Genomic DNA, 25360 nt, shown 5'->3' with positions numbered 1-25360 from the left:
TATTCTGGAGGGCCCAAAATGAAGAAGTCACCAAATCCAAAGTGATTGGTTATCATTAATGCTGTCTGATTTTGCCAGTCTCAGTAACCAAGAGGTTTAGGTTTTAGCTGCATTCAGACAGGTGAGAAGATCTTGGGTTTATAGGAGATTAAAGTTTCTGCATTAATTTGGAACCTGAAGAGACTATATACTCAGTGAAAAAGTAGAAAAGAAAAATGCCAAGAGGATCTTTAAAAAGAATGAAATTATAAGTAGTTAACACAATATGCTATTGCCATAGTAAAAGACAGACCATTGGAACAGAAAGAAATGTGGAAAACTCTCATAAACATGAAAATTAATGTATGCCTGAGAAGATGTTGTGATCAGTGCTGGGAAAACTATCTCCCCGTAAAGAGTAAAATGAAATTATCTCATACTTAACAGTCAATTCCAGGTACAGAAATCAACGAAAAAAAATCCTATAAACTGCCTAGAAGTCAATATAGGAGAATATCTTTATAACTGTGGGATAAAATAGAATTCTTAGAGAAAGCAAAAAATACATCAACTATAAAAGAAAAGATTGTTAAATTCAACTAGATAAACATTATCTGTATCAAAATTATCTTTATCAAAAGACATCAGAGAGAGAGTAAAAAGGCAAAACTTGTGATGAAATGTTTCTACAAATAAAACTAATGAAAGGTCAATAACCAGAATATAGAAAGATTTTCTTTGCATAAATAAGAAAAAAACATAGAAAGAGGAAAGAAGTAAAAGATATAAATAGTAACTTTGTAGAAGGAGAAACACAGATCAAGAATAAACACATGGACAGGATGTTTATCTGCATTAGCATTTAGGCAAATGCATTTTGAAACCACGTGTGATATCATTTCACATTTAACCAGATTGGCAAAGAAAAGTAAATAGAGCAATACAAAGTATTGACAAGGGTAGGTAGCAAAGAAAATCCAATTATTATAAAATATTTTAATACCACAATGATTGAGAAATTTTATTTTTACATTGAATATGTGTATACCTATAACCTAACATCATAGGAATTTTATCAGGGAGAATCTTATGCCTATTAAAGATTTGCAGCCTATCCTCTCCATCTTGAGGGCATAGAATAATTGTTTTCTAGCTATAATTATATACCTAGACTCAAGGCATTGAAAAGCATATGTGAGTTCTCTACAACCTTTCCTCACATACTTCTGCAAGCCAGATAGAAAGTCTGTCACCTTGGGACCCTTAGGTGTCAAACAGAGGATCTTGCACCCCTCCTTCCAAAGACCTGTGCTGAATCTATACTCTGAGAAATAAACATTTGCTGTGCCAAGACATTGAGATCTGAGAGTTGTTTGTTACTAGGCATATTGTAGACTATTCTGACTGATACACACATATAATGAGAAGACATATGTAAGAACTTTCATAGCAGTAACTTTTTTTTTGCAATAGTAAGAAGGAAAAAAAACTAACCAAATTATCAATAAGAGAATGGATAAATACACTGAATTCCTTTCCTTCAATGTGGTTCTACACAATCATAAGAAGAAGAAAAACTTGGGCCATAAATTTCAAAATCATAATATAGAACAAATGAAACAAAATGCAGAATGATCGCTATGATGAGATATAAGATAAATAAAGTTAAACAATTAAAAACTTTTTAAATGCTTATTTATTTTTTTGAGAGAGACAGATTGTGAGTAAGGGAAGGGCAGAGAAAGAGGGAGACACAGAATCAGAAGCAGGCTCCAGACTCCGAGCTGTCAGCACAGAGGCCGATGTAAGGCTAGAACTCACAGACAGTGAGATCACGACCTGAGCAGAAGTCAGACATTTAACCGACTGAGCCACCCAGATGCCTCCAAAACTTTTAACAATTTTAAATTACATGTATAGTTTTGAGATACATAATAAAAGCTTAAAGGCATACATAAACACAAAGTTCAGGGAAGCAGTTAGCCAGTTAGGGACTTGGTGCTTAGAAAAGCAATGAGATCATAAACAATATACTGAGGATTCCAATTGTATTTGTAATGATCTCTTTATTTTTAAAATTTGGCCATGGGTACATGTGTGTTCATCATTTCAGGCCTGAACTATTTTAAAGTGATTTTTAAATGGCTAAAATTTTAATGAAACATACATGTAACTCCAATATTCAATTTTAATTTTTCATGTTAAGTAGCATCTCTTTTTTTTTTTTTTTTAATGCTTATTTATTCAGTTTTGATAGAGAGTCACAAAATCCAAAGCACACTCCAGGCTCTGAGCTATAAGTGCAGAGCCCGATGTAGCATTTGAATTCACAAACTAAGAGCTCATGACCTGAGCAAAGTCAGACGTTTAACTGACTTAGACACCCAAGTGCTCCATACATAGTACCTCTTTAATACAGTTTCATACTCAATGGACTGGGTAGCCTTTTTTTTTTTTCCGTAAGATTTTTTTTCTTCAAAAGTTGTTCTGATTGACATGATTTAAACATAGTAACTCATGTTCTCCAATCTCCCAGTTGCTCATTACTACCTGTGGTGTATCAATGCTAAGCAAAGCTTTAGTTCTCAATCCATATGAGACCTATTAATCTTTGAAAAACACAAAAAGATTTTGTTTTGACAATAGAAAATTGTAAAGAGAAGGGCTCAACAAGATTCTTTTTTTTTTTTTAATTTTGTAATGTTCATTTATTTTTGAGAGAGAGAGAGAGAGAGCAGGGGAGGGGCAGAGAGACAGAAGGAGACCCAGAGTCTGAAGCAGGCTCCAGGCTCTGAGCTGTCAGCACAGAGCCCAACATGGGGCTCAAACTCATGAACCGCAAGATCATGACCTGAGCTGAAGTTGGACACTTAAGTGACTGAGCCACCCAGGTGCCCTTGATTGGTGAAGAAGCCCAGAAGATAGTCATATGAGAAAGCATGGTGAAATCTAATTTAATGCAGAACGTTCCTTATAAGTAATTTGCCTGCCTTGCTTTAAGAATCATTACTTCCATTTATATTTTCTTAGGCTTTGACTCAAAACAACAACATTTGGAATGTGCAGCCATTGTAAAGTACACCATCTCCTGTGATCAGAACTCAAACCATCCATAATGATAGTTATGACTTTCTTTTCTCCTTAAAGGTTATTGTGATGAAATGAATAACAATAGTGTTAACTGCCATGTGTCAGAATATTGGGATAAAGGTTTTATGGCTCTTCAAGCTGCTATCAACACTGCTATTATAGAAGTGAGTACAGAGTACAGATGTTCCACACTAACTAACGTTCCATGCAGATTAAGGTATGAGAAACCTCAAAAGTTTCATGTAAGATTATAGAAATGGGTAGCCTTGTTCTTTCGCTTAATCACTGGCTTCTTTATTTTTTTAAGTTTCATTTATTTATTTTTGAGACAGAGTGTGTGTGCTCAAGTGGGGGGAGGGGCAGAGAGGCAGTGAGACAGAGAGAATCCCAAGAAATCCAAGCACTAACAGCGTGGAGCCTGATGAGGAGCTTGAACCCACGAACTGTAAGATCATGACCTGAGCCAAAATCAAGAGCCTGATAGAGCCACCCAGGTGCCCTAATTACTCGTTTCTTTAGATCGCAGTTTATTTAAGTTGATACATGCCATGGGGGCTGTAGACATACATGGAAGAGAAATTTTCTCTCCCAAGGACTCAGCCTTGTCAGGAAGCCAAGCATTTCATAAGAATCTTGGTAGAATGGGAGAAGGAGATAGAAATAAAGTCCCTGTAAGTAAACAAGTAAAACTTCTCAGCCTAGAATGCCATGGGAGAATTCCTGATCGAAGTAACATTAAAAATGATGCTTAAGGTAAGATTTGCCAAGTGTGTAAGATCGTAAAGGCACTCCGAGCACATTGTAAGGCAGAGTTAGGCAGGGAGGTGACAAAACACATAGTAAATTTGGAGAAGTGTGAGAAGCTCAGAATGTCGGGAGTCGAGTCTCCATGTGAGCCAGTGGTGGAAGATGGGAGTGATAAGTTAGGCTGACATCACAGCCAGACTGACCCGTTATGTATTCAGAGGAGAACAGATTATTGAAAAGGAAACAGAACATGCTATCCATTAATGTACAAATTTTGTTTACTAATTTACTAATGTGTTTCTTCAGACCACAACAAATCAGTCGGTAATGGAGGAACTGATGTCAGCTACTGGAAAAATTATGAAGATACATCCTTTTGTTAGTCAAGGAGGTGTTGCTACTGATTTCTTCATTTTCTTCTGCATTATTTCCTTTTCCTCATTCATTTATTATGCATCTGTTAACATTACAAGAGAGAGGAAGAAGATAAAGGGCTTGATGAGGATGATGGGTCTTCGAGATTCGGCCTTCTGGTGAGTAAAGTGTAGCACAAATCAATAAGTGTAGGGATTTGGGGAAAGTGGGCTTCTTCAAAGCATCAGTATTCAAACCTAATGATTTTCTGACTCTTTTCTACGAATGGGATATAAGGCTGTGGGTTAGTATGCTTTTTGGACTGAAGGAAAAACATCAGGATTGGGTTTGCAAGGTGGTTGTGAGGCAGGGATGATGAAGGATGGCCATTGAGTCTACTGGTAAGAGACACATGGTGGAAATGGTAGATTTGGGTATCTAAGCCAGAAGGAAATGGAATTCAAGCCAGGATGGGACTGAAAAGGGGAAGAAGAAGTCAAAGATCAAGAACTCTTTTGAGACTAAAGTTCTGGTATGGTGGATATATTTGAGGGAACAACCTGGCAGTACAAGATCGTGAATAGGGGCTGAGTAGGTTGAGTCTGAAATCTTGAAAGCTGGGTACTTCCAAGGATGGACAAAGCCCTGTATGAGAGAGAACTTGAGAATGACTGAAAAAGCATAGAGGTGATGTTCATTGTGAGGAGAAAGTAAAATAACAGAGACACTAGGAGGTCAGGTGGAATATGGAAATGACAACAAACTTGGAATATGAAAGAAAATCCTATAGATTAATATTGAACTCTTTTTTAAAAAAGTTTATTTATTTGTTTTGAGAGAGTATGTGTGAGCAGAAGAGGGACAGAGAGAGAGAAAGAGAGAGAATCCCAAGTAGGCTCTATGAGGTCAGCTAAGAGCCTGATGCGGGGCTTGAACCCACATACCATGAGATCATGAACTGAGCCAAAACCAAGAGTCCGATGCTTAACCGAGCCACCCAGGTGTCCCATTAAACTCTTTATTGAATTAAAACTGGGAGTAGGTATGACAGTGAAATCAAAGGACTCCAGAGCCAAAATGCCTGGACTTGAAACATAGTTACTTAATGTCTTTGTTCAGTAAGTTCTTTGTCTATAAAATGAAGGAAATAATGATACTTCTGCATAGAGCTATTGTGAGAATAACATGATTTTATATTTGTGAAGTCTGTAAAACACTGTCCAGCACAGAGTACTTGCTATATATGTGGGCTATTATTTTGTTGGTTTTGTTGCTATTTTTGTTTTTTATTATTTTATTTTTTCCTTCAAAGAATATTAATCAACTTGATAGAAAAATTGAAGAAAGGAAAGTGAACTATCTTTTTTTTTTTAATTTTTTTAATGTTTTATTTATTTCTAGGAGAGGGAGAGAGAGAGAGAGACAGTGTGAGCAGGGGAGGGTCAGAGAGAGAGAGTCCCAGACTCTGAAACAGGCTCCAGGCTCTGAGCTGGCAGTCAGCACAGAGCCCGACGCGGGGCTCGAACCCACGAACCGCGAGATCATGACCCGAGTGAAAGTCAGACGCTTAACCGACTAAGCCACCCGGGCGCCCCAGGAAAGTGAACTATCTTATCTGAACAGTAAATGGATGGAGTTAGAGGCAAATATGTAGACTACTTGGTGTATGTATCCAGAGAAAGAAGAAAGCTTTTGCAAAAAGGGAAAGTAACAGAACTACACATAAGGAAGAATTTTTTTTTTAATCTCTGAGGAAATTCATGAAGCTCCTCACCCCTAGAGAGGCCCCAGAGAGGAGAAAAGATCTGAGATTCAGGGCGCCTGGGTAGCTCAGTCGGTTAAGCATCCAACTCTTGATTTCGTTTCAGGTCATGAACTCACGGTTCATGGGATTGATCCTTGCGTCAGCTTCTGCGCTGACAGTGTAGAGCCTGCTTGGGATTCCCTCTCTCCCTCTCTCTCTCTGCCCCTCCCGCATGCACTCTTTCCCTCTCTCTTTCTCAAATAAATAAACTGAAAAAAAAAAAATCTGAGCTGCATGGAGGGGTTACTCTGTACTAGGACAGGGTCCTGCATAGATAGACTTCATTGATCTAATACTGTAATATTATTCCTATTGTCCAGAGCAATAAAAAAAAAAAAACAAAAAAACAATGAAGGGTTACAAAGTTTGCCCATAGTCACAAAGTATAAGTGCAGCAGAGAAAAATGTTTGAACCAAAATCAATCAGACTGGAAGACTATTTTCTCCTTTTCTCCACAATGCTGTGTTTATATATGCATGTATTTATGGGGGTGTATTTACGAAATTAATTTTGGGACAAAGAATATCCCTAATTCCTAAAGAATTCTTCCCAAAACATTCTCCTTGTATTTGCATACCCTAAAACTCAATGAATATCTACGGAAAGGATGAAAGAATCAATGAATAATGTTAGAATCAATTCCAGGTCCTCCTTTCAATGGAATGTGAAATACTAAAATAAGCTCTTGTTTCCACATCAGGCTCTCCTGGGGTTTGCTCTACTCTGGATTCATCTTCATTATGGCGCTTCTCTTGGCACTTGTTATAAAATCTGTCCAATTTATCATTATGACTGACTTCGTGGCGACCTTCATCCTTTTTTTCCTCTATGGATTGTCTCTGGTGAGTTGGTGAATTAAGTCACTTTCCATTCAACTCTGACCCTAAGGATCTAGTGTTGGCTTCCAGTTAGGTCAATTATTCTCCATATCCCTTCTCTTCACTGTCTGCTTGTTTGTCCGAGAACATCTACATATGTGATTTATAGTGTTTTGTAATGCCAGTTTATAGTGCAGTTTGTAGGGACTAGCTTTATATCCTAGATTAAAAAAGATATAACTCTAATTGTGTATATTAAATCCCATGTTTTATAATGCTAATACTAAGCCTTAGAGAAATATAAAGCAAATGGACCTTCTCTCGTTGTAGATAGCTTTGGTTTTTCTCATGAGCGTCTTGGTAAAGAAATCTTTCCTCACTGGTCTGGTCGTGTTCCTTCTCACCACCTTTTGGGGAAGTTTGGGATTTATGGCGTTGTACAGGCACCTTCCTACATCCTTGGAGTGGATTTTAAGTTTTCTGAGCCCCTTTGCCTTCACGCTTGGAATGGCCCAGGTGAGAAACAATCTACTTGTTTATTGAAGACATTCCAGAAGCATCATTCGCCTCTGGAATTCAGTTGTCTGTAGTAATCTCTGTGATGAGTATTGTGAGATTTAAAGCCCTAGTGTGGAGCACTTGGGAATTGTAGAGCTTTTAAAGACCTGGACACACTGAGCTCAGCAAAATAAGCCCTTTGGTGAGTGAAAAAATGGAAGGTCAATATATAATCCATTAGAGACGATCTAAAGTGTTTTCTTTGACTATTAATTAAATACGTATTTGATGCTACAAATCCAAGTCTAAATCATTATTCCAATTTGTACTTTGACTTAGTAATTGAACAACTTAGTAATGGATGGTCAAAAGCACAGTGTGAAAGAAAATTAAAAGTTAAAAACATCTTGAAAATACATTAGTTGATCACTGAATTACATCTTTGTTCATCAAATGTCCTTTGTCTTTCTCTGAGTCTCACAGTGAACTCCCTTTGCTGTCCCTCCAATTAAATGGCAGTGTCAATCATTACATACATAATTCTTAATGAAATGCTTATTAATTATAGAATACCTATTAACGTGAACATTATAGACAAGCCCACTTTTTCCACTGGTTCTCCTTAAACACACCAGTTGTTCTTTGTTTTTTTTTTCCCCCAAAAGCATGAATTCCCTTTCATGTAGTCATTTTCAAGCAAGACCATACTTTTGTCCTATTTGGTAAAAATTTATCTAAGGTTAAGCTCAAATGTCATCTTTTCCTATACTTCCCTTCCTCCTCCTAATGCTCTGTTTTCACTTGGAACATACTTTAATCATAGCAGTTATTAAATTTCATTACACATGGTCACATCCGTCTGCCTTCCAAAGATTTGAGAATTACAAAGTATGCCATTTCATTCAACTCTCACTATGTACTCCCAGCATGGGGCAAAAAGTAGCTATTTTATATTTATGCCAAATCTAACTGTTCAAAATTTATCATAACCCTAACTTCTTTAAATTGGTTTCTTTTTAATTTTCAGCTTTTACGTTTTGAGAATGATTTGAATTCTAATGCATTTCCTGATCCATCACACTACTCAAATCTGATAATAGCAACAAATTTCATGTTGGCTTTTGATCTTTTCCTCTATGTGGCATTGACGATTTATTTTGAGAAAGTACTGCCAAGTGAGTAGTGGTACATTATTTCCTAAAACAGATCTCCTAACACATGTGTTATTTATACTCTAAACACTAGTTTATGCAGGAAGGAAATAAACAAGGTCATTGCCAATGGTTCAATTAGTTATTTCTTGCTACTTGACTGGTTAGAACTACAGCTTAAATTTTGTTTATAGGATCACTGATCTTTGAACTCCACTATGCTCTAAGCATATGGTTTGTTTCTTTTTAATATATATATATATATTTTAAAATATTTTTATTTATTTCTAGGAGAGAGAGAGAGAGACAGCGTGAGCAGGGGTCAGAGAGAGAGGGAGATACAGACTCTGAAATAGGCTCTAGGCTCCAAGCTGGCAGTCAGCACAGAGCCCGACGCAGGGCTCGAACGCCCGAACCGCGAGATCATGACCCAGGCGAAAGTCGGATGCTTAACCGACTAAGCCACCCAGGTGCCCCTGGTTTGTTTCTTTTCAAAGAGGTGCTTGAAAGCTATTTCCTAAATGGGTCTGGCGTGATACTTATTTAGTTCAGCAGTTCTTAACCCTGGCTGTATGAAAAAAATACCTCAAGAACTTTAAGGAAAAAAAAACAAACAAGCACAATTCAACTCTGAGAGATTCTGATTCAGTTCACCAGTGACAGGAGCAGGGCATCTATGTTTTTAAAAATCTGCCCAGAGTTTCACAATAGGAAAGTCAATAGGTCATACAGTTTTAATTTTATCACCTTGCGACTTAAAAGAATATGAGCTCATAAAAGCAATGATGTGTTTTATTCACAGAGGCACCGCAGCCCCTACTCCAGTGTCTGACACACACAAGGGACTCATAAATAGTTGTGGTCGAAATGCTAGTTCATTTTCATCCCTTTCCTTTTATAGTTAAAGGCAGGGTCTGTGTCTTTCACCTGCACATATCCTATTCAAGACAGAGTGCCAAGGGCTCTCTTTCTACCACATAATCCAGCAGTCCCACTTCTGGTTACATATCCAAAGGAAATAAAATCACTATCTGCACTCCTGCGTACAACATATTATTCACAGTAATCAAGATATGGAAACAACCTAAGTGTTCATTAGTGGGGGAATGGATAAAGAAAATGTGATATATAGGGAGTATTATTTAGTTTTAAAAAGAAGGAATTTCTGCCATTTGCAGCAACATGGATGAACCTTATGGAGGACATTATGCTAAGTGAAATAAACCAGACTCAGAAAGACAAGCACTGCATGATCTCATTTATATGTGAAATCTAAAGAAGTCAAAAGAATGGTACCAGAGAATAGAATGGTGGTTCCCAAGGGCTGGGGAGGCGGGGTGGGAAGTAGGAAGAATGGGAGATGATAGTCACCGGGTACAAAGTTTCAGTTATAACATGACTAAGTTCTGGAGACCTAACATACAGTGTGGTGATTGTAGTTAATAATAACATATTGCATGCATGAAATTTGCTAAGATAGTAGATCTCAAGTGTTTTTAGGAACACGCAGAAAAATGATAACCAGGTGAGGTCATGATATGCTAATTAGCTTGATGGTGGTAATACCTCATAATGTATGCTTATATCAAAAATCACATTGTACACCCTAGATGTATACAATTTTGATTTGTCAATCACACTTCAACAAAGCTGCAAAAACTATGAAAATTACTAATGAAATCAACACATTGAGTAGGTTTTTAAAATGTCCAGGGGCCACCTGGGTGGCTCAATAGGTTAAGTGCCCGACTCTTGATTTTGGCTCAGGTCATGATCTCGTGGTTTCATGGGTTCGAGCTCCACATCAGGGCTGCACTAACAGTGAGGAGCCTGCTTGGAATTCTCTCTCTCCCTCTCTGTCCCTTCCCCACATGCAGTGTCTCTCTTGTCCAGGATTAATCACTAGTACAAAGGGACAAAGGGGAAAGAATGAGGGCAAAGGTGCAGAGAAACATCTTGAGGCAGTGAATTGATCATGTTGTTGTTCTTAGATAATCCCTTAATAATAATAACTGTCTCTGCCTTTTAGAAGAGTCTAGAATAATAGATGCTAGGATCTAGAATTTTGGCTGAAACATTTGTTATATGGTTGGAATTATGCATATCATCATTCATTAAGCCTGAATGTAAGCCTGAATCCAAACATGGTGACTTTGTTCAAAATTCTTTTAAAGATAAGAGTATGAATGGCAGCACTCTCAACAATAGCTAAAACATGGAAAGAGCCTAAGTGTCCATCAACGGACAAATGGATCAAGAAGATGTGGTTTATCTATACCATGGAATACTACAAGGCAATGAGAAACAATGAAATCTGGCCATGTGTAGCAACATGGATGGACCTTGAGGGTGTTATGCTGAGTGAATTAAGTCAGGCAGAGAAGGACAAATATCATATTTTTGCACGTATAGGAGGATTAGGAGGAACTTGACGGAGGAACAAGGGGGAGAAGAAGGGGGGAAATGGTGGGGGAAAGGGAGAGAGGCAAACCATGAGAGACTCTTGAATGCTGACAAAAACTGAGGACTGATGGATGTGGGGGGGAGGGGGGATGGGCATGGAGGAGGGCACTTTGGGGATGAGCACTGGGTGTTATGTGGAAACTAATTTGACAATAAACTATTTCTAAAATAAATAAATAAATAAATAAAATGACAATCAGAAAAAAAAAGGTAAGACTATGAATGAGAAAAAAGAAAACTAACTGGCTAAAATGACAGAATCCTGTAATAATAAATCTGGTAGCAGAGTGAACCCACTATGGCTACATGCTTTCATTGGCTAGATTTCCTAATCAAAGGAAAAAGATGTAACTAATTATATACCAAATGGCAGGCAAATAGAGAGTGTTTGGTCAATATTGCACGAATGAATGACTGAACACATAAAAAGGACACATAATTTGAAAACCTACCATCATTACACTGGATGTCAGTTGTGGAATATTAGGGAAATACAATTGTTGTATTTTGTAATGTCTCCTAACACGTGGGGAGACAGATGTGATAATTAAATGCAAATACGCTGTGGATTACATTCCAGAAAGAGATTCGTGAATAGTAGATTTGCTTCAGAGGAAAGTTAGTATCTGGGGATGAGATAAAGCATAAATACAAAGTGGTTTGTTTTTTTTTTTTTTTCAAAAGTATTCTAACATCTGGCTTTCTTGGGGTTAAGAAAAGTCCTAACATTTACTTAAATTCCTCCTGGACTTTCTAAAATCCCAATTTCATTTCCCCCCATCGGAACAATTATGATAATAGAGACATCTTAGTGATTTTTTTTTCCTTATGAAACTACACATATCAAGGAAAACGTGTGTTACCTGGGTGACAACACTTTTAGATTTATGGGCAAAGGGGTTCTATTGCTCTGCTTTATTAGGGTGACTCTTTGCCTTAAACTGATGATTGACCCAATATTGAATTGTCTCCTGGTCATGTAGATGAGTATGGACATCAGTATACCCCCTTGTTTTTCCTGAAGTCTTCCTTTTGGTCACGCCAACCAAAAACTGATTGTGTGGACCTTGAAGATGAAATCAATTCTAATCCTTCATCTGATGACTCTTTTGAACCAGTGTCTCCGGAATTCCATGGCAAAGAAGCTGTCAGGTAACAAGGATGCAAATGAACAGCCCAAAGACTGAGGCGCTAACAGCACCTGAAGCAAGCACAATTCTCTTTTGTGCCCCTCTAGACAGCTCCTACCTAACGTCCAGGCTACCTTCATCATTTCCCACTTCAGGTTTAAAGAAAAAGCCCTTTAGCCCTTTTTATCTTATATTGTTGACTTTTACATTAAATACACACTTAAGGGGTTCCTGGGTGTCTCAGTTGGGTAAGCGTCTGACTCTTGATTTCGGCTCAGGTCATGATCTCATGGTTCCTGAGTTCAAGCCTTGTGTTGGGCTCTGTGTGCTGAGCGTGGAGCCTGCTTGATTTTCTCTCTCTCTCTCTCTCTCTCTCTCTCTCTCTCTCTCTCTCTCCCCCTCCCCCTCTCCCCCTGTCCTGCACTCATGCTAGAGTGCTTGCTCTCTCTCTTTCTCTCTCAAGACAGTAAGTAAATAAACTTAAATTTAAAAAAAAAATACAAACTTAGATTTCACCAACATAGATAATTCAATAAAAACCTTGCTGTTTTCTCCATCTTTTTTTTTATGTTTTTTTTTTTATTTATTTCTAGGAGAGAGAGAGAGAGACAGCGTGAGCAGGGGAGGGTCAGAGAGAGAGGGAGTCACAGACTGAAACAGGCTCCAGGCTCTGAGCTGGCAGTCAGCACAGAGCCCGACGCGGGGCTCGAACCCACGAACCGCGAGATCATGACCTAAGCGAAAGTCGGACGCTTAACCGACTAAACCACCCAGGCGCCCCTCTGCTTGTGTTTTTTTTAAAAACTTCTTTCCTCTTCTATGTAATGCCTTTTCAAAGAGAATGAAAGAGTAAGAGAGAGGTAGGGAGAATGGATCTGGAAATAGACCCAAGGAGAATTGAGGAAGATGTGTCTTAGAGTGTCACGCACATCTTCATTCCAAATGTGTGTTTTGTTTGATACTAGCAACTTTTCTTTCCAAATAAGAAAATAGGAAAAAAGTCCTCAAGATTCCCTGACTGTTCACATCTTACCCATCCTTTGGTGACCTCCACCTGTCAGTCCTTTGTGAATGGTCTCAGATGACCACAGCCTACAGAGCTTCTAGAACCTATTCCAGTTTATTTCAGCCTGTTCCATTTTTATCTTCTATGCCTATGTCTGTCCTATGATTTAAGCTAGGTTTAACTTCCAGCAGAGCTTCTAGGAGGGAGCAGACCAATGGCTTTATTTAATCTGCTTATTTAATCTGTTTCCTATTTGCTTAATTTTTATTTCATTTCTTTCTATATTTCTTCTATTTCGTTAGCATCTCACCCAACTATAAGTGCTAGGGAATGATAGTAAAGGGGTGAAAATAGAGATGAATAACCTAATCAAACAATTCAATAGGAATGGAATCTGAATCACTTGATGAATAGTAGATGACAAAATATGAAACATAAATTTGATTTAGTTTATGGATTATACATTTACCCAATAGAATAAAACAGATAAAGTGCCTTGGATTCCAGATCTGTAACAGCACCCAGCATATGTTAATTCTATCTTTCTATTATCATAATCAACATAATCTAACCAATACTGTTTTATGTTTATTGACTGTTTACCATGAACCAAGCACTATGCATGCAAGATGAACTATATTACTCAACCTTCACTGCAACCCTAAAAGACTCAAAAGTTTCAGATTGCAAAAGCTGAAACTTACCTGGAATAAGTGCATTGACTAAGGCAACAGCTACTAAATTCTGCAGATTTGTAGGAGCTCAATTTGGTAAGACTGTAAAACCCATGCAGTCACTGTTATAATCTTTGCCTCTCTTCCTTTACTCCACCCTTGTGCCTCTTAACCTACTCCTGGACACCCTGACTCAAGACAACCAAAGATAGGGGTGCCTGGGTGGCTCAGTCTGTTAAGATCCGACTTCAGTTCAGGTCATGATCTCGCAGTTCGTGAGTTTGAGCCCCGCGTCGGGCTCTGTGCGGACAGCTCAGAGCCTGGAGCCTGTCTTTGGATTCTGTGTCTCCCTCTCTCTCTGACCCTCCCCTGCTCACACTGTCGCTATCAGAAATAAATAAAAAACATTAAAAAAAAAAAAAAGATAACCAAAGATACCTGTAAGCTGTGCCAGTATTTCATAATGGACATTTCAGTACCAGATGCCCATGGTACCCGTTGGTCTAGCTTCTTTGACTTGGCAATATAGACATGACCCCTGTTTTCATTACTAATGTCAGGCCATATCCTAGTCTTTGGAATCAGAAGATCTGGCAATGGGATCCAAGCATAGGTAAATTTATAAAACTGCTCAGGCGAGGCTCATGTAGAGCCAGGACTGGGCAGCAGTATTCTAGTAGATTTTCTCACACATGCATGACTTCACGAGAGTGAAATCATGAAATCTCAGACCTTCCTGGACCCTGAAGATAGGATTCATCCAGCCCTGGCAACCAAACCAAGAATGACAAGCAGAAGAAAATGGTGAAACCTTGAAGTATCTTTTCTTTCTTTTTTTTTCAGAATCAGAAATGTTACAAAAGAATATAAAGGAAAGGCTGGTAAAATAGAGGCTTTGAAGGGTAAGAAAAAAAGAACATTTCGTTATTGTATTGGTATTGATTTTCTGCTTTTAATTCAATGTTGTTCTTGTTGTTCTTGATGAACAATTACTTGTGGTAGTTCAGATTTGAAACGAGTCATTTCAGCCACATGATAAAATTTCCCTTCTAACACATTCCTTTGCGTAAAAATTAGAAAAAATGGATGATATGTTAGAATTATATGTACTTGAAAGATGTAATGTGTAATATTGAGGTACTCTAAAGATATTCTGGGGGGGTTCCTATAAATTCAAATTTTCTTCTGTAATTCCAACGCTGTTGCAGATATTGTATATTTTTCTTTTGTGCAAACACAAAAGCAATTTGTCTCAAAGGAATTTTAGCCACGTGGTGACTTACTGAATGATTAATCTAATGTTTGGTCCATAAATATTCACATCAACCTACTGTGTGCCAGGCAATGTCAATGAACATAGGAATATAAGTATTACTTGTTTCCTGCTGTAAAACCAAGTAATTTCAAAATTTCAGAACAGGATAGATATGAAAACTTACATATGTGTATTTTATTATTTTTATTTTGAATGTAACAACCCAGAGCATTCATGTTTAGAAACCATGGACTTTCAAGGAAATAAAACGGCAATCCATTAACTCCGGAAGATAATTTTATTTTTAATTTTATTTTCCTTCCTACTGCCCTATTTTTTTCCCTTCCTTCTTTTCTCCCATCCTTTTTTCCTTTCTTTTTTCTTCCTAGATCTGGTATTTGACATATATGAAGGCCAAATCACTGCAATACTTGGTCACAGTGGAGCTGGAAAATCAACACTGTTAAATATTCTTAGTGGGCTAGCTGTTCCCACCAAAGGTAAGAGGTTTTTCCCAAAGTCAGGTCAACATACATATATCAGCTGTTACTATAAAGTCCTTCTGATCATTAATCACAAACACAGATAACTATGGAAAAATGGAAGTTAATTTATACTATTAGTGTAGAGAGGTATGTAATATTTAATTGATATATATAAAATTTGAGTCTTTCATGAAAATCATTTTGATGATCATAAGTCGATCATAAGTTACCCTTGATCATAAGTTACCCTGTGGCATTTGAACTTGTACCTGTTAGCTTTTGCTGCATAACGAGCATCCTCAAAATTAAGAGCTTAATATAAAAATGTTTTATTATTTCTCACAATTCAGTGGGTTGACCGGCAAGTGTTTCTGCCTGGACTTAATTGGTGGGTGCTGGATGTTTTGGCATAGCCTCACTCATACTCACATATGTGGGGCTTCAGTTAAGACTACTGCTCCTCCCTGGTTATGTGGACTTTCATCTTCCAGGAGTCTGGTCAGGATTCTTCAGCTTGGGGTCCATGATCCCAGAAGCAAAGAGAGGGCAAAAACATCCCAGTGTGGAGGCAAATTCACAGCCCCTGCCTGGATCACATTTGCTAAGACTGTTTATTATATAGCCAAGCTTAAAGGTGGAGAGTAGATAAATAGATAACATCTTGATGATAAAGCTGTAGATGAGACTTTCTTTTTTCTTCCAGTATACTACACAACTAAAATGGAAGCTCATACTGCCTACGTTATATAAACGAAGAGAAAATCGTGTATCTAAAATGTAATTAACAAATGTGTAGTGATTTTTCATCTAGAAAGATCTTTCTTTTTTGAAGTTTTTATTTCACTTCCAGTTAGTTAATATACAGTGTAAAGTGAGTTTCAGGTACGTAATGTAGTGATTCTACACTTCCATGCAACATCCAGTGCCCATCACAGCAGTGGCACTCCTCAACCTCCATCACCTGTTTGATCCACCCCGCCACCTCCCTTCTGATAACCATCAGCTTCTTCTCTATAATTAAGAGTCTGTCTAGAAAGATCTTAATTCAGGCATCACCGTGATATTAACTCTTAACCTTCATTGTAGGTTCAGTCACCATATATAATAATAAACTTTCAGAAATGGCTGACCTAGATAATATCAGCGAGCTCACTGGAATTTGTCCACAGTCCAATGTGCATTTTGATTTCCTCACTGTAAAAGAAAATCTCAGGCTGTTTGCTAAAATAAAAGGAATTCGGCCACATGAACTGGACAAAGAGGTATATAAATATGTTAGAATGAATGTATTCGTCAAAAAAAGGTTGTGAACTCTATTTGTACTGAGTTCTTTATGCTTTCATTAAATTATATTTGTGCAAATCACATATTTATGTATAACTGACAGTGTGCCAAGCAATTTCCTAACTTCAAATAGAATAATTGACTGACTCCTCACAACTCTAAGAAATAAGTACTATAATCATCCCCATTTTATACATGTGGAAACTGAGGTTCAAGATCAAGATTATGCAGCTAATTAAAGTGGAGTGGTATTCAAATCCAGGCAGCCTACCTCAAGATCCATGCTTTTAACCATTATATCTTACAGCCTTGTATTTTCAAGTTTAGAAAGAAAAGAAACCTTAATTTGTGATGCAAATGTTGTTATTTGGTTAGATACAAAGGATTTTGCTGGAACTGGAGATGAAAAATATCCAGAACGTCCTTGCTCAAAACTTAAGTGGCGGACAGAAAAGAAAACTCACCTTTGCAATCGCCATTTTAGGAGATCCTCAGGTAAGTCAGACTAAATTTGGAGATGAAGTCAAAATTTTACAAAGGGTACTTCTGGTGGTAGTTCAAACCTTTTATTGGCAAAGGACATCTGTGACAAAAGATTGTTGATAGAACATGAAGTATAAGAACAAATTCCCAACTATAGTAACCTCTTAAATGTGTAAGTAATATGGTTTCTGCATGTTTTCGGGAAGAACTGTGCTTTAACTGGAAACACACTTTCTATACGTCTCTCCCTGGTAGGTTTTCCTATTGGACGAACCAACTGCCGGACTGGATCCCTTTTCAAGGCACCTTGTGTGGAATCTTCTGAAGGAGTGGAAGGCAGACCGTGTGATTCTCTTCAGTACCCAGTTCATGGATGAGGCTGACATCTTGGCTGGTAACTGCTGATTTCCTTTCAGTGTCATAATGTGTTCTTGATGAGACTTGAGAAACATGGATTGGTATCCTGGGCAGCTGTATTTTATAATCCGGTCATCTAGCTGTACCTAGCAATCTGAACAGCTGGTAATGATATGAACCGGGCCCAACCATTTCCATGTGTCTTCTAGAATTTTCTATCATTTGATTATACCAGGGTATAATCTGCCAGGAAACTCAATGATTGTGAAGTGAGACTGTGTATTCTAATACATTAATCCATTTGCTCAAAGTTAAGGTACATCAACTTGAAATCTTCAAATAATTTGGGGGTTTGGTCCATTAAAATATATAGTGCAACAATAGTCTATATTAGAAGACACATCCACCTAATCTCCCTGAGTGGTTAGATGGCAAAACAATAGGCTAAAGTCTACAAATAAGATTAAAGTGTGCCTGTTTCAATGAGTTTTTATTAAGCATTATATTTGAAAATTTAGGGATGCCTGGATGGCTCATCCCACTAAGCGTCTGACTCTTGATTTCAGCTCCAGTCATGATCTCACAGTTTATGAGTGAGTCAGTCTCTGTGTCAGTCTCTGTGCTAACAGCATGGAACCTACTTGGGATTCTCTCTCTCTCTCTCTCTCTCTCTCGTTGTCCCTCCCCTGCTCTCTTTCTCTCTCACTTTCCTTCTCTCTCTAAATAAGTAAATAAATAAACTTTAAACACAGACACAAAAGAAAATGTAGAAGCTCCTAAATTAGAGTAGAATCATGATTACCTGTCTTCTCTTGGGAAAGAGTGGATGACTTCTTACCAAACTTTCTTCTTTGCTTCTTCCTTTCCAGATAGGAAAGTGTTTCTCTCCTGCGGGAAGCTGAAGTGTGCAGGCTCTTCCCTGTTCCTCAAGAAGAAATGGGGCATTGGATACCACTTAAGGTAGAGCCACATGAGGAGGCTGGGGAAATGAGAAATGAACATGATGTAAGCATGATGTTTGATGCAATACGTTACAACACAGGAGAAACTATTTGTTCCACGCAGATATTTGCATGTACATATGTGGGGATACTTACATACATATATGGAATTGGTGTGTATGTATGAGAAGAATTGATTGGTAGATTTTAGAGACCGAAAATATAAAATAACTTAACAAAAAAGCTGAGGTAAATGTGGTAGAAAATCCGTCCACAACATATTGCTTGTTAAGGAAGGTTTGTAGTGAGGAAACTTTCACAACTGACACATGGTATTATCCACCCTTCTCCTCTCTCACCCACATGTTAATGAAGTTTCTTAAGTAGTCTCCTTGCTTCTACTCTGTCTCTCAGCTGCCCTGTTTGTATGCCGCCTCTTCTCTCCACCCTCTTCATTTTATTTTTATCATTATTTTGAATAAACTGTTGTTGACTGAGTCATTCAGAGAGGACACGTACCATCATTGTATTTAAATCTTGAGTCTTTTGAGATAGAAACTATTGTTATTTTTATTCTACAGACTAACATATAGTGTTCCTAGCTTCATAAGTGAGAGAGCCAGGGATTGAATCTGGATATTTTTAACTTTGAAGGCTAATATCCAAATCTGTATTTTGTTTTATTTTTTTACCATTTAATTTAATTTATTTTTTTTAATTTATATCTAAGTTAGTTAGCATATAGTGCACCAATGATTTCAGGAGTAGATTCCTTAAAGTCCTTTACCCATTTAGCCCATCCCTGCCCCCTACAACCCCTCCAAAAACCCTCTGTTTGTTCTCCATATTTAAGAGTCTCTTATGTTTTGTCTCCCTCCTTGTTTTTATATTTTCTTGCTTCTCTTCCCTTATGTTCATCTGTTTTGTATCTTAAAGTCCTCATATGAGTGAATCATATATTTGTTTTTCTGAGTGACTAATTTCACTTAGCATAATACACTCTAGTTCTAGCCATGTAGTTGCAAATGGCAAGATTTCATTCTTTTTGGTTGCTGACTAATACTCTCTCTCTCTATATACACACACACACACACACACACACACAATGGTATATATGTATACACCACATCTTTATCCACTCATCTATCGATGGACATTTGGGTTCTTTCCATATTTTGGCTATTGTTGATAGCGCTGCTATAAACATTGGGGGTGCATATGCCCCTTTGAAACAGCACCTGTATCCCTTGGATAAATACTAGTGCAATTGCTGGGTCGTAGGGTAGTTCTATTTTTAATTTTTTGAGGAACCTCCGTACTGTTTCCCAAAGTGGCTGCACCAGTTTGCATTCCCACCAGCAGTGCAAAAGAGATCCTTTTTCTCTGCATCCTCGCCAGCATCTGTTGTTGCCTGAGTTGTTACTATTAGCCATTCTGATGTGTGTGAGGTGGTATCTCATTGTGGTTTTGATTTGTATTTCCCTGATGATGAGTGATGTTGGTCATTTTTTCATGTGTCGGTTGGCCATCTGGATGTCTTCTTTGGAGAAGTGTCTATTCATGTCACTTACCCATTTCTTCACTGGATTATTTGTTTTTTGGGTATTGACTTTGATAAGTTCTTTACTGAGTTTGCCAAATCTGTATTTAAATTAATGTTTAATATATTCATGAATTGGTCAGTTTGTCAAAAGTATAGTTTTAACTTAGGCCATCTATAACTTAAAAAGAAATATATATATATATGTATGATAACAACAATACACAAGAAACAAAAAAAACATTAATGGCTCCATTTTATCTATCAGAGTCCAAATTTTGTTGTCATCTGATACCGGTGTGGCCCACCCTATCGTGACTTCCACATTACTTGCCTTTATATGCAAGGCACCAGGGTGGCTCCGTTGGTTGTGTCCGACTCTTTATTTTGCCTCAGGTCAATCTCACAGCCATGGGATTGAGCCCCATGTCGGTCACCACACTGAGGGTGGAGACTGCTTAAGATTTTCTCTCTGCCTCCTTCTGCCCCTCCCCTGCTCCTGTTCTCTCCCTCTCTCTCAAGAAGAAAAGAAAAAAAAAATACACATGCCTGTCATGACCTACGTTTCCCCTTGTCTGAGGTTATTTCCAGAGGCTGGCAGTTTTCTTGGACCCATTCCCACCTGTTTTTGTCCTAAAGAGTTGTTTGAATGCTGTCTCATGCAGCCTTTACTAATCTTCCAGCTGTGTGTGCTGTTCCAGTATTTCATTTCCCAAGGCACATTGTTTGAACTGCTTCTTGGAAATGAATTAAGGTCTCTGAAACTCTGTTTTCTCACTTATAAAGTGGGAATAACAATTCCCATCTGCAAGCCAAGGTTATAGAAAAGCAAATGACATGGCGCCTCGCACAGAGCATTGCAACGGAACATGTTCTCAAAATAAAAAATGCTGGTCAGGACCCCTGCATATCCATGTATGCAGGTTTTGCCTATGGCTGCTTCCTCATTGTAACAGCAGTGCTGAAGTGCTGCAGTAGAGACCTACTGGCTGCCAAGCCTAAAATATTTACTATATAGCCATTTTCAGAAAAAGCTTGCTGCCCTCCATTTCTGAGCTAGACGCTCCCTGAGGACGGTACGTATACTGCTTCCTCAGTCCTCTCTAATGCACAGCACAAATTGTTATAAGTAACCAAGAAGTATTTCTTAGATTGTTTTTATTTCATGGGGCAGCAGCACCATCGAGAACAATTATGATTTGTTTTTGTTTTTGTTTTGCTTCATTCCCTCAGTGAGTTTCACTACTTCTAAAAATGGCATATATTCTCATTTATTCTTAATACCTATGAGTAAACAGCATAATTCTGATATAAGCATTTGACCAAATAAAATAGCATTTTTTTAAAAAAAGTTTATTTATTTATTTTGAGATAAAGAGAATACAGGCAGCTGAGGGGCAGAGAGAAGAAACAGAATCCCAAGCAGGCTCAGCACGCCATCATCGCAGAGCCTGATGCCGGGCTCACACCCGCAAACCGTGAGGTCGTGACCTGAGCCAAAATCAAGAGTTGTATGCTCAACTGACTGAGCCAGCAAGGTGCTCCTAAAAAAAGCCTTTTTTAAAGGACTAAGTGCAAACATCACTATTATTCAGTTCTTTGGACAACCTTAAATGTTAGGTATCATCATTCCATTTTGCTAATGAGCAAACTGTCCAGATAGGGCAAGTAACACATTTCAAATGGCAAAACCAAGTTTAGAAGCCAAGTCACTGATCCTTTGTCTACTGTATACTTTATAACCTTGATTCATACAATTTTTTTTTGTTTGTTTTTCTACATTAGGGAAATATCCATGGTATTTTTTGATGAGTAGACTGTTTTTCTCTATGATACTTCATTCTTAGTCAAAGTTCTGGGGCTAGCACTACAAAGAAAGCAAAAATTAGTGATTTCAACAACCCATACCCACATTCATCCACAAGTAATTTCTATCTGTAATCCGTTTCCTTCATAGCGTTTACTACTATTGCTAATCATTTATTTGTCTGTTTGTTTACTTGTTTTCTCCCTGTCTCCCCACTGGACAGTCCACTTCATAAGAACAGGGCAGTGCTTTTTTTACTTACAACTGTACCCTTAGCATTTAGAGTAATTTTTGTCACATACTAAGAACTTGATAAATGTGTCTGGAAGAGTAAATTGAATAACTAAACCTGTTTTGTGCCTACCTATCAAAATTCCTTTCTTCTTACCCAAAACAGTAATCCCATTCAGCCAAATTAAACCCCCTTTGACAAATCGTCACCATTTCCTACTTTGTGTCGTCATGGTGTTGTGTCTCTGGTATCTCTCCTCTGCCACTTGAGGAGACTTGAAGGACTTGAGTCAATATTAACTTTCTCTGGGCTTCATCTCTAAATAACCTGACCAGTAGTTCTAATTAGTTCCCTCTGCCTTCTCCTACACTTATATGATCTGATTTTTTTGTCCCCTTATTTCATGTTTGAATGGCCCATCTCTTTCATAGAAGGTAGCCATCTTCTTCATGCTACTGAAGACCATGTCAAATAACATATATCTTTCCTTTTTTATTTTTCAAATACCAGTTTGCAGTTGAATGAAATGTGCGTTCAGGAAAAAATAACATCACTTGTTAAACAACACATCCCCGATGCCAAATTATCAGCAGAAAGTGAAGGAAAACTCGTCTACACATTGCCCTTGGAACAAACAAATAAATTTCCAGGTAATGTGGGAGAACACTATGAAATGAAATATGTAAATAATGTTTATAATAATAATGAAATTCTTACAACATACATTGAGAGCTTACAATGTGTTAGGTATTTGAAACATGATGCAAAGAAAAAGACAGTAATTGGATAGTTTTATCTAGTGGGAAATATATTCTAGTAGTTGCATTACAATGTCTGGGCATTTTAGGGAACTTTTTAAGTCTTTCATTCCCTTTGTAGTGTGTAACAGAATCTTCTAGAATTCATAACTGAATGAACACAAGTGGCTAAAAACCTCTGGCTTAGCCATTACGATAAACAGCCCCAAGATTGGTCCTTTTCTTCCTTGACAAGATTTTTGTGCTAACTTTGGGGTTTTTATGACAGCCATTTAGAATTCCTTGTCAGGTAAATCATAAAGCTTCATTTATGAAGGTCTGTTTCTATAAGTTTATCTTGTTCCTTTGTTGGGAGTGTCTTCCACTGATTTTTCATTTTCCATGGCACTCTGTGTTGATGTCTGCACATTAGATAAAGCAGGCCCCTCTTCCAGTCATCACAGACGGGCTTTCTGCAGGCAAAGACATCAGCGATCAGCCTGGTCAGAGATGCTGAGGGCCCCCATCAACTCTTTTGAAGCAGGAAGCTATGGGTTTTGTCAGGCCACTCGGTGATGAGCCAGGGGAATGAGTAATGGCGTCACGTAAACTATGATAATCACGTTTGTGTGGTATTGGCAGAGTGATAGACATGCAGATAGACAGAACAGAATAGAGAATCCAGAAATAGACCCACAGAGATATGCCAAGCCAATTTTTGACAAAAGTGGAAAAGCAATTCAATGGAGGAAAGATAACCTTTTCAACAAATGGAGCACGTAGATCCGCAGGCATAAACATGAACCTTCACTTTATATAGAAGTGAACTTAATATAAATCATGGACTTAAAAGTAAAATGTAAAACCATAAAATGTTTTAAAAATAAATAAGAGAGGGGCGCCTCAGTGGCTCAGTTGGTTAAACATCCAGCTTCAGCTCAGGTCATGATCTCACAGTTCTTGGGTTCAAGCCCCATGTCGGGGCTCTGTGCTGACAGCCAGCTCAGAGCCTAGAGCCTGTTTCAGATTCTGTGTCTACATCTCTCTCTGACCCTCCCCTGCTCACACTGTCTCTCTCTCAGAAATAAATAGTAAATAAATAAATAAATAAATAAATAAGAGTAAAATCTTCAAGATATGAAACCATATTCACACAAAACCCTGACCACGGATGTTTATAGCAGCTTTATCTGGAACAGACAACAGCCGAAGCCATCCAGAAGCCCTTTAACAAGTAAATGGTTAAGTTCTAGAACATTCATGACATGCAATGCCACTCAGCAATAAAAAGGAATGGGCTACCGACTGGTATATGCAACAATCTGGATGAATAATCAGAGAACTACCCTCAGGTGAAATAACCAATCCCAAAAGAATCTATACTGTATGACTCAATTTATAGAACATTCTTGAAATGACAGAATTATAAAAATGGAGAAGAGATTAATAGTTGCCATGGGCTGGGCAAAGATGGAATCAGGAGAGATGGTGGAGGCTATACATGGGTACCATGATTTTTGTGGCAATAAGAATATTCTGTATCTCTTTTTTTTAATGTTTATTTATTTTTTTTAATTTTTATTTTATTTCTAGGAGAGAGAGAGAGAGAGAGACAGCATGAGCAGGGGAGGGTCAGAGAGAGAGAGGGAGACACAGACTCCGAAATAGGCTCCAGGCTCTGAGCTGGCAGTCAGCACAGAGCCCGACGCAGGGCTCGAACCCATGAACTGCGAGATCATGACCTAAGCGAAAGTCGGACGCTCAACCGACTAAGCCACCCAGGCGCCCCTATTTATTTATTTTTGAGAGGGAAAGATATCAAGCATGAGCAGGAGAGGGGCAGAGAGAGAGGGAGAGAGAGAGATTTCCAAGCAGGCTCTGTGTTGTCAGTGCAGAGCCCAACGTGGGGCTCAAACCCATGAACTGTGAGATCATGACCTGAGCCAAAACCAAGAGTTGGACACTTAACCAACGGAACCACCCAGGCTCCTTGGAAATGTTCCATATCTTTTTTTTTTTTTTTTTTTTTTACAAATAGTTTATTGTCAAATTAGTTTCTACATAACACTCAGTGCTCATCCCCAAAGTGCCCTCCTCCATGCCCATCCCCCCCTCCCCCCCACATCCATCAGTCCTCAGTTTTTGTCAGCATTCAAGAGTCTCTCATGGTTTGCCTCTCTCCCTTTCCCCCACCATTTCCGCCCTTCTTCTCCCGCTTGTTCCTCCGTCAAGTTCCTCCTAATCCTCCTATACGTGCAAACATATGATATTTGTCCTTCTCTGCCTGACTTATTTCGCTCAGCATAACACCCTCAAGCACTCTCCACAATAGCTAAAACATGGAAAGAGCCTAAGTGTCCATCAACAGATGAATGGATCAAGAAGATGTGGTTTATCTATACCATGGAATACTACATGGCAATGAGAAACAATGAAATCTGGCCATGTGTGGAAATGTTCCATATCTTGACTGTATTTTCACTAGTATGGTTGTGATCATTGTACTGTGGCTTTTTAAGATATT

At 38.2% G+C, this 25360-nt stretch overlaps 1 protein-coding gene across 1 annotated transcript in view; it reads left to right on the top strand.

Moving 5' to 3' along the window:
* ABCA8 (ATP binding cassette subfamily A member 8) overlaps positions 1-25360 on the top strand; it is a 71843-nt gene that overhangs the window by 12528 nt on the left and 33955 nt on the right. The window contains exons 5-17 of the mRNA XM_039229814.1: positions 3127-3233; positions 4123-4349; positions 6676-6817; positions 7124-7309; positions 8319-8466; positions 11889-12057; positions 14559-14617; positions 15360-15470; positions 16542-16717; positions 17115-17234; positions 17478-17616; positions 18449-18539; positions 22610-22749. Coding sequence (XP_039085745.1) covers positions 3127-3233; positions 4123-4349; positions 6676-6817; positions 7124-7309; positions 8319-8466; positions 11889-12057; positions 14559-14617; positions 15360-15470; positions 16542-16717; positions 17115-17234; positions 17478-17616; positions 18449-18539; positions 22610-22749 — 1815 coding nt within the window. The remainder of the gene's footprint in view (positions 1-3126; positions 3234-4122; positions 4350-6675; positions 6818-7123; positions 7310-8318; positions 8467-11888; positions 12058-14558; positions 14618-15359; positions 15471-16541; positions 16718-17114; positions 17235-17477; positions 17617-18448; positions 18540-22609; positions 22750-25360) is intronic.

The sequence above is a fragment of the Hyaena hyaena genome, unplaced genomic scaffold (genome assembly GCF_003009895.1).
Source record: "Hyaena hyaena isolate Hyena2069 unplaced genomic scaffold, ASM300989v1 scaffold_39, whole genome shotgun sequence".
NCBI classification, from domain to species: domain Eukaryota; kingdom Metazoa; phylum Chordata; class Mammalia; order Carnivora; family Hyaenidae; genus Hyaena; species Hyaena hyaena.
The sequence above is the reverse complement of the archived record's forward strand: the minus strand, read 5'-3'. Positions and strand labels throughout refer to the sequence as shown.